The sequence below is a fragment of the Empidonax traillii genome, unplaced genomic scaffold (assembly GCF_003031625.1).
Source record: "Empidonax traillii isolate 1590-97213 ecotype Southwest subspecies unplaced genomic scaffold, ASM303162v1 scaffold247:size2371522, whole genome shotgun sequence".
In the NCBI taxonomy this organism is placed as follows: Eukaryota; Metazoa; Chordata; class Aves; order Passeriformes; family Tyrannidae; genus Empidonax; species Empidonax traillii.
The window spans coordinates 1,439,389-1,449,306 of record NW_020955440.1 but is presented as its reverse complement, the minus strand read 5'-3'; the positions used below and the strand labels follow the sequence as shown (position 1 = coordinate 1,449,306).

The 9,918-nt window shown below is 40.9% G+C and overlaps 1 protein-coding gene across 2 annotated transcripts in view; it reads left to right on the top strand.

Annotated features, from left to right (window-relative positions):
* The first annotated feature begins 1,423 nt into the window (after positions 1-1,423).
* The window catches only part of DNAJC15 (DnaJ heat shock protein family (Hsp40) member C15), a 23,874-nt gene continuing 15,379 nt past the window's right edge, over positions 1,424-9,918 (top strand). The window contains exons 1-2 of one of the 2 annotated variants that reach the window (XM_027888862.1): positions 1,424-1,599; positions 8,676-8,727. In XM_027888862.1, coding sequence (XP_027744663.1) covers positions 1,498-1,599; positions 8,676-8,727 — 154 coding nt within the window. In that variant the 5' untranslated portion in view covers positions 1,424-1,497. Of the gene's footprint in view, positions 1,600-1,890; positions 1,950-8,675; positions 8,728-9,918 lie in introns of those variants that run through there. The other variant, XM_027888863.1, reaches the window with a different exon arrangement.

The following is a 9,918-nucleotide window of genomic DNA, read 5'->3' as shown; positions in this document are numbered from 1 at the left end:
AATATGCTTCCTGAGGCGCACTGTCCAGAAAATAGTAGCAGTAGTAGTAGCATGGCTGGTAATAGGAGGAAGATGTTCAGAGCACTGTTTTCCACCTCAGAGCTTGCCTAGATGTATTTGCATACATATTTGGACCATAGTATGACCCAGTGTCTTTAAAAGCCAAATTTTGATGTCCTTACAATGACATGTGTCTTGAGTTCATTGATTATAACTTCCTTTTGAAGGTAATCAAGGAACTGAAAAGGGGAGATGATCCTTTGGTTTTGATACTTACAAATGAGGAAGAACTTGGCTGCTGTGACCATGAGACATAAGTATTAGCGCAAAATAACAGAATCACAACTCTGAATTGACAAGAGCAGACTCTGACCTGTTCAGGGGTCTCTGGGATCAGTTCGGAAAATTAAGGAAAAGACCCTAGATTCCAAAAGTTTAAATTTATTATTTTTTAAACTGGGTTTGCTAACCAAAAAAAGTAGCAACATGCTACTCTGCATTATTTCTTTGCAAATAAATAAACAGAAAATGATTAGTTGGGGACATTTTTAATGAATTCAAAATAGGGTTGAGTTTCCAAGAAATCCAGTTCCACTGAAGGTTTAAAAAATAATTGTATATGATTGTATGTTATATGTCCAATGAAGAAGTAAAAATGAATGCATTTCTTGACAAATGGATCATCATACAACTCTCAATGACTTCTGTGCAGTAGAAAGTTGAATTTATACATCTGCCTAAGGTTAATGAAATGCTATATATGGTCAACTCACCTTTATGGTACTTTAAAAAGACACTTAGAGATGCTCAGAAGAGCAATTGTCATTTGAAATAAGAGGTAAGGAGAGCAATTCTTTTTGTCCAGTCACACCGCTTAGCAATCTGCAGGTGATTCAATTCCATCCCCAATACGACTAAGTGGGAAAGGTGGAAAACCAGCAAAAAGGGAAAAGCTGTTCCTCTGCTCTACTGGAACGGGACTGAGTATTTTACAGATTGTGGTACGGGCCTGATGATGATTGACAACTTCTGCACAGGGAGGGGTCAGCTGAGGGAGGTTTTCAGAAGCGATATGAAGTGTCAGCACGTTCAGGAAATCAAAACAAACACAGTGAAACATATACAGACACCAACCGAAGTGCCAGCATATTTATATAAAAATGCATTTTTAGGGTTCCCCCCCCCCCAGATTAATTTGTCTTTATATTTTCCTTTACTTGTGTGTGTGTGTGTGTGTGTGTGTGTGTCCCGCCCCACCCCCCCGCCTAAAATCCTGTATTCAGGAGATGGACACGAATCATTTCCGTGCGGTCCGAGTGTTTTCTCCTTATAATTTTTTTTTTTTTTTTAATGCATAAATTATCTCTTATGCCTTCATTTCGCTTTATTCCTACGACGTGACGCTCCGGCCTCGGCCCCGCCCCCTCGCGCGGTCCGTCCCGCCGCGCGGTTTGTCCCTCCGTCCGGCCCGTAGCACCGGCTTCTCTTGGCTCCAAAATGGCGGGCGCCGCGGGCTCTGCCGAGGGTTTGCGCTACGCCGAGTACGTGCGGCCTTCTACGGGCGCCGGCAGGGGCCAAGCCGAGTTGGACCGCGGGCTGGTGAGCGCACGGCGGGAGCCCTCGGCTCCCGGGGCCCTTCTGACCCAGGGCGTGAGGGGGGACGGGTGTGAGCGCCGCGACAGCGGGGCGGGATGGCGCTGCAAGGATCAGGCCTCCTCCTCCGGGCTGGGCTGGGCTGGGCTGGGCTGGGCTGGGTTGGGAGGGCGGGCGGCGGTGCCATGGGGGTAGCTGCAGCACGGGCAGTGGTGTGACGGCCCGCCCTTGAGGGGAAGGGAGGGAGCGCCCAGGGTTCAGGGAATGAATGATTCTGGTGGGGAGGAACGGCAGGAGTCGGAGGGCCCGCAGACAGTCAAAAAGTTTTATTAGCAAGTTACACGCTTGGCACATTGGTATGTTAGTCCTTGACACCACGTGGCAGTGGGGTTTTGATTAAGGGGTAAGGTGAAAAGGGAGAGAGAAAATAGAGAGTTGAATTAGTGGGTAAGAGAGGGAGAAAGGAAGAAAGAAAGGAAAAGTGAGAGGAGAAGGAAAAAAAAAAAAGAAAAAAAAGAGGAGATCGTCAATCCTGTTTCCATTGTCGGTCCAGTCGACGGCATGTTCAGGGTCCTGGGGATACCACCTGGGCTTGGTGGGGGTACCTTTTTATGGACAGGTTTCTCCACCCTGGAGACAGGTTCTTTGCTTTCTATGGGAATTGGTCAACATGTGCAGCCTGTTCTTTTCATATCTTTCTGGAAATGAGTCAGGGAGCTTCAGGGCTCTTGGATGGTCTTGATCCCCTCCTACAGTCCATGCCCATTTCTCAGCCTCTTTCCTGTGCTTGTGCTGTGCTGTGTTTATCTCCAGGAAATAGAACAATGAAAAGTGCTGGATCCACACGTCCCCCCTTCTCCAGTCATGTCTTGTTCTTTCCCATGGTGTGCTCTTACTGACAGTCCTTTTCTGCTACTACCACTGATCCTTGGCTACCTCCACAGCCATCCGGCTCTTGGTGTTTGAGGCATACTCATTGGCCCTTTCTGGGATTCTACGTGAGAGTGCTTTGGCCCTAGCATTCTCAGATGTGAGCAAACAAGGCCGAAAATTTTGTTCCTCTGCTATGAGGAAGTGATGTGATACCTGTGGTGTGATGTGATACCTGTGGTGTGATGTGATACCTGTGGTGTTTTTTCACCCACTGTGCAGGTGTTATTACTGCAGGTGGGTTTGAGTGTTGATGGTTTCATAGAGCTCTGCTTCAGCCAAGTAATTCTCACCTGGTACTTTGTAATGTGGCAGAGTCTGCGTTAGGCTGGAGTGGAGGCAAAGTGCCTCTGAAGTTTCCTATGCTCTACTGTGCTCTAGAGGGAAGAGTGATGGGATTTTATCCCAGTCCTTCATTCTAGTCACTTTGATTAATTCATGGAACAGCTGGAATGCTAGCAGGGAATTCCTAGTGAATTTTCTTGAGTCTTTGGACCTTCTTACCTGTCTGGGGTAAAAGTTGCAGCTGAGGTTAGCATGGCTTGCTTTGTAGCCGTGAGCATCGTCACATTCTTAGTAAGGCCCAGAGACTGAGGTAGGTCTTCAGAGGACTAGAATCCGGATTACTGCTGAAATTTTTTCTTTAACCAGGCCTTTCAGTGGAGAATGCAATGGTTTTAAGGCATATCTACATTGTAAACTGTTATCATACAGTTGTCAGTAGAAGCTATTTTAGAATTTCTCTAGATGGTGTTATGTAGATAATGGAAGAAAGAACAGCATACATAATTCATTGACAGCTAAGAAATTCAGAAGGAGGTCAAGTTGTGTATAAACAAGTTCTACAATTTTACCAGAGAGAAATTGCAAAACCAACCGTAGTGCTGTGCATCTGTTCCTCTGAGAACCCTGCAGGGTAATGAGACCTTTTTTCTGTGGTGGAACGGAGCAGTAGTAGGAGAAGCAAAGTCCAACAGCAGCATCCATGTCTTGGGGCTGAAAGAGCTCTGTTCAATATCCTACCCTGAATCTTTGTTGTGAGTTGTCCGGGATATTAGCTGAAGTCACTTTTTCATGGTCACTTTTATTCTCTTAGTTGTTTTACAAAAGTGTTTGGAGCGATGGAAGAGCAACAGTGGAAGCATGAAGAGTCTGTTCTCAAAGATAACAGCAAGAGCTCGTTGTTAATACGTACTCAAGAAGATTGATTTGAATACCTTATGGTGATGCTTCTGTTAGTGAGTCTGTTTGCTCTGGTACAGTTTCCTATGAAAAACTCTAAGTCATAGCTTTGTATACAAATCAAAAAAGTTACTGTAAAATAAATTACACAAATTGACATAAAAATTGTGTCAGTATGGAGAACAGCATCTAGCTGAAATTGCTTTTAATTCACTGTTGGAAAGCAAATTAAATTTCATAGGAAGGTAAGACTGGATGGAAAACATTAGATTATGAAATCAAATCGGTTGCAGATAGTTTATGATATAATCCCACTTTGGAATGTTTCTGGCTCCATATAGAGTTAATTAGGTGTTTTTTTTCTGAAGCCTTATTCTACCTTGCATACCAAACAATCATTTATTTCAAGTCAAGAATTTTTATTTGAGGGAAAATTTAATTTCAGAAATATTTTTGTTTACTTGGTTAGTGTACTTGTGTATCCTACTTCTTAGTAGCATACAGCACAAAAAAACCAAACCAAAACCAAATCAAACCTTCTTAAAATGAAATTTTTAGTTAAGCAACTTAGCCTTGCGTGTTTATTTAAATATAAGTACATAATTCCTATTTTGCTGCTCTATGACTAAGCATGGATTAGTTACAAAATACCATCCAACCCATATCAATAAATTATTATTTTCTCTGTGCTTTTTATTCTATTACACTGTAGGTTTCCAAGGCAAAAGGCTGTAGAGCTTTTACTATGTGTCTAAAAGCCAAGTTATGAGGCGTGCAAAATATTTTTTATTTGACCAAGAAGACTGTTTTCACTGGTGGTAGAAGAACCAGTGTATAAAATCCAAATTCTGTGCAAGCAGATATGTGCAACAGACATTCCTACAGGTGACTCTTGCAGCCCATAGTCAGATGTACTCAAGTTGTGCTGAAATTTGAAAGTGATGCATTTTATAATCTTTTGTTTATAAGTTTTTTTCCTCCTTCATAGAAGGAGAAGCCATAGTGCTAAGAACTACATGAGAACTAACCATATTTTTTAAGTATGGTTAAGCTAGCAGAGCACTGTGGATTAGAAATTTGCAAAAATAATATCTCGTTCATCCCTGTTTTTTCTGCTAAAAAGTTAGGACTACTGGAAAATTCAGTATTGAAGGATTAGGTCTCTGTATGCTAACAGTATGTGGTATATACCTCTGAACATACTGGGTGTTAATTCATACACTTTATCCTATTTTGTTTGCCAAATGCTTAGGTAAATCCGTTCTTGCAGTTGCCTTTCTAATGCTTACGTTTTCTTGTACACATTTCTGAAAAGAATTAAGAAAATTCAGGTTTTGCAGATTTAGCATAACTATTTAATTAGTTTTCTTTATCTGAGAGGGTTTATTACTGAAAACTGAACTACACAGTAAAATTAAAACACTGAGATCAGCAGAATAGCGTGGGATTGATGACTAACCTTTGGGAGCCGATTCATTGAATAAAGAAAGGGACAGATGTTACTTTAATCTTTTATTTCTTTATTTTTCCCTCTTGGATCTTCACAGAATGCTTTCATTTAAAATCTGCATCTTGGAAGTTTCTCAATGGCATTTTTGGAGGGTTGGGAAGGTCAGTTCTGTCATAATTGAAAGTCAGTATGTATGTATTTATTTATCCCTTATGAGTCTGAAATAAAATGCAATTTCAAGCAATAGGAAACAAAAATTATTGCAGTGGTAGTTGTATTAGCATGCAATAAATGAACTGCTGCCTTCCACAGTGATAGCGAGTTGCTTTCATTTAATATTGACGTGAAAGAGTGCATTTAATTAAAGCTTTGGACTTTGCATTTCAAAGAACCAGGCCAGCCTTGACTGATTCTTTTAAATGCACAACTGATTAAGTGAGCGTGGAAAAGGAAACTGAGTCAAACCGAACTTAAAGGACCTACTGGTTGGTACTTGAAGTTGCCACTAATTTTATGAGAGCCTGTGCCAGTAAAAGACAAACTGTGCAATCTCTTTAACAGTGATTCCAATTCAGTTTTTGTCCCATGGGTATAGTTAGGGTATGTTCACACCATAACAAACATTCAAGATGCTTTGTGTGACAAGTTATCACTTCTTCGTTACTATGTGTCAAGTGACTCTTCTATAACCTGCTCGTAATGCAAATAATTACTGATTCCTCTACTGTTCCACACAGTTGAACTGCTGCTTTCCAGCCAAAATTGATGGAATCACAAAATATTCTGAATTGGAAGGCACCCACCAGGATCATTGAGTCGAGCTCTTACGTGAATGGCCCATACAGAGATCAAACCCACAACCTTGGCATTATTAGCACTATGCTCCAACCGAGCTAATCTCAGGGTCATAAGAGGAATTGCCATAAACCAATATTTCTGAGGTGGCTGTACCTCACTTCGAAATGTGAGCAGTCTTTCATGCCTCTCTGACTTGAGCTTTTTATCGCTTTTATGAAGTTTTTTGTCTTGTCTTCATTTTCCTGTTAGTCCTGCAATCCTGCTCCTATTCTGGAGCTGCTGCTATGTTTTGTTTTCACCTGCCCTTTTCCAGGCAGCACTCTTTCCACTAGCTGCTACTGCTTTCCACTGAGATTGAAATAATGTATCCCAGCAGACATGGCTGCTTCTGTCAGAGGCCCTTAGGGGTCTCTACAATGTGCTCCCAGAGTACTGTGCAAAGACATGCTATTTCTGCACTAAACTGACTGAAACCTGGTATTGTTTATTAGCCCGTTCTCTGTGCTTGGTCCTACCTGTGATGAGGTGTCTCCTGTTAATGCCTTGTTGCAACCTGTATATATTTTTGTAAACTGCTGATTTAAACCACCTTTTCAGTGACAAAGCAAGTATAACTTAATCTGGACAATCACAGGCTAATAAATACATTTTTTTTTGCCTGTGTGATCTATTTCACACATTGTTGAGCTCTTAATTGACTATAACCACTTAGTAAAAGATTCTTGCCGTCACTGAATCAAAGTAACGGAAACTCTTGAATATTAATCTGTGGTCACGATTCACATGACAGAATAATATAGAATTGCTATAGGGTTGTGATATTTTCGGAAATATTGCCACTGGTTGTGGTTCCTGTCTAAACAAAGGAAGTAGAGGAATTCTTTTTAAGGTTTGAATATTGAGAACCTGGGAAAACTTGAATTGTGAGAAGAAATTAAAGAGTTTTAGTTGAGTGAGGGGGTGAACTGTGTGCTTGACTATTTTACATCTTATACCATTTAAGGTAATATGCTCAAGTTTTTCATGGTCTAAAGATTAAGGAAATTTGGTGGAACTGAAAGGAACAACAGACATAAAACTACTACATTATTTTTATGTTCTGAAATGAATGCTAATATCGAGACTGAAGAGTACACTGAAACAGAAGAGTTCTGTTACTAAAATGGGATAGACAAGCAGATTTTTAAGGCCAGGATTCCCTCAGTCTTAACTCTGGAGCTTCAGTTTCAGTATGCTTAGTGACTTAGTGAGTCTTTTTTTTTTTTTTTTTTTTTTTTTTTTTTTTTTTTTTTTTTTTTTTTTTTTTTTTTTTTTTTTTTTTTTTTTTTTTTTTTTTTTTTTTTTTTTTTTTTTTTTTTTTTTTTTTTTTTTTTTTTTTTTTTTTTTTTTATAGAAACCTCTAGGCAATTGCAGTCTTATGCAAATATCTAACAGGTCGCTCAGGCAGGTGGGAGGTAGGTACTTAGTTACAATCTGTAGGATCCAGAAGCTAAATACAGAGGAATACAGCTACTTCTGCATGAGCTCAGGGCAGGCTGCAACTTTTTCTGTACTGAGCTCAATACTACAGGCGTCAATCACAGCCATTCTCCTTCAGAGCCAAAGCTGTAGGAGCCACTGGGTGCAATTGTTACCCACATCTTGTACAGCTGCCTGTTTGCAGGCCAAGTTGTCTACCCATGTTGTAGCCCATACTGAACCAATTCTAGGTAGGCTTTAAAAATGTTATTTCTGAACTCTTCCCCTACTCCTGCTCTGTCTAGAAATGAGGTTGGGTACAATTGAAGACGAAGAATGTCAACCCCAGGAATCTTAGTAGCAAAGGCAACTTGGCTCCAGATCCAGTTATTAGGGCACTCACATTGAAGTTTGAGCTTTAAGTCCTTCTGTCAGATTTGTTTGTACAGAATGTATAAACCAGTTACTGGGTAATTGCAGAAGTAAGTCATATATAGAAGAGACAGTCTGGTGATAAAAGCATTTTCACTATCATTATGCTTTAAATTCAAGATAAACAAGCCTAATCTGATTTCTCAGGTTTCCTGGGGAAAAAAACAAGGCATTATTGAACTGTCCTATGATAAGACAGGTAATGCCACAGATGACTATTTCATTTGTTTCAAAGATTACGTGTAGGCTTTTCAGAAATGGAGAACTTGTTACCCTTCTTGAATTCTGCAAACGTGTGAGAAGTCAGTCCGTTCTTCAAGATTTACTTCACACCTTTCATCAGCATCTTGATCAGCATGGAAATACTTACCATTGTCCTTCCTGAAGTGCCTGACGTTTTTTCAGACACTGTGGAGGAAAATACATACATCTGATTTTGGAGTTTTTAGTTAGCTCTTTATGTTTTTGTAATAAACAGATACTTTCTGTTACATACTGTGTTGAACTAGTCTGCACAAGTAATTTCAAGTAATCCTGAATAGTCATTTGCCTTGTGTTTTTATCATTACATACTATGAGCTGATTTCAGTGTATGTTCGCTGATTTGCTGGTGGGTAGTTCCGAGTTAAACCTGATATGTTGGCGTGGGTTAATGGGACTGAACTATAAAAATCTGATGTAGCCTGAGGAATACAGAACTTACTTTCATCTTTCCTGTAAATTATATATGAAATGTCCACATCAGACATCAGAAATACTTGTTAAAGTAAAAGGTGCATTTATATTAAATTAGAGTTTGCATGTTATTCTGATTCCTGTTTTTCTTCTTTAGGCCAGAACTATGATAGCAGTTGGACTTGGTGTTGCAACTGTTGCATTTGCAGGTAAGCTAAATAACCATCTGAGTGTGGAACTCTTAACTTGCAAGCTGCTGTTTCAGAAAGGGTTGATGAAGTTTTTATGGTTATAAAGAGTGGAAAGTGAGAAGGTTGCTTGAGAGTATTATGGAGAATTGTGTCTGGTTATAGTTCCTGTCCCCTCAAAGCCATATTTTCAAAAATTCTTTTTGATAAGTGGAGAAAACTGGAGAAAGTAATTTTATGGACAGCAGCTAAAATATTCCATCTGCTTTTTGTCTGCAAAATGTAAGGTGAAAAGTTTATTTCCTTAATAACACATTGCAGCATGGAGGCTTTTTTAGTACCAAAGAGGATAAGAAGATCTTGTGATGTGAAGGTTAATAGAGTTAATAGAGATGAGGAGAAGGCTGAGGTACTTAACACCTACTTTGCCTCAGTTTTTACCAGTAAGACAGGTGGCCCTCAAGGCAACTGGCCTCTGGAGCTGGTCGACAGAGATAGGAAACCAAATAGCCCCTTGTATTCTGGGAGGAAATAGTTGGTGACTTACTGAATCATCTGGATCCTCACAAGTCTATGGGACCAGACGGGATCCATCCTAGGGTAATGAGGGAGCTGGCAGAAGAGCTTGCCAAGCCGCTCTCCATCATCTTCCAACAGTCCTGGCTCACGGGGGAGTTCCCATATGATTGGAAGTTGGCAAATATCACCCCAATCCATAAAAAAGGATGCAAGGCTGACCCTAGTAACTACAGGCCTGTCAGCCTGACCTTGGTGCCTGGCAGAGTTATGGAGCAGATCATCCTGTGTGCAATCACACAGCAGCTACAGGATGGACAAGGGATCAGACCCTGCCAACATGGGTTTAGGAAGGGCAGATCCTGTTTGACCAACCTGATCTCCTTTTACAATCAGGTGACCCAGCTGGTGGATGAGGGAAAGGCTGTGGATGTGGTCTATCTGGACTTCAGCAAAGCCTTTGACACTGTCTCCCATAATATACTCCTGGAAAAGCTGGCAGCCCATGGCTTGGACAGGGGCATTCTGTGCTGGGTCAGGAACTGGCTGGAGGGCCGGGCCCAGAGAGTGCTGGTGAACGGGGCTGCATCCAGTTGGTGGCTGGTCACCAGTGGTGTTCCCCAGGGATCAGTGTTGGGCCCAGTCCTGTTTAACATCTTTATCGATGATTTAGATGAGGGGATTGAGTCCATCATC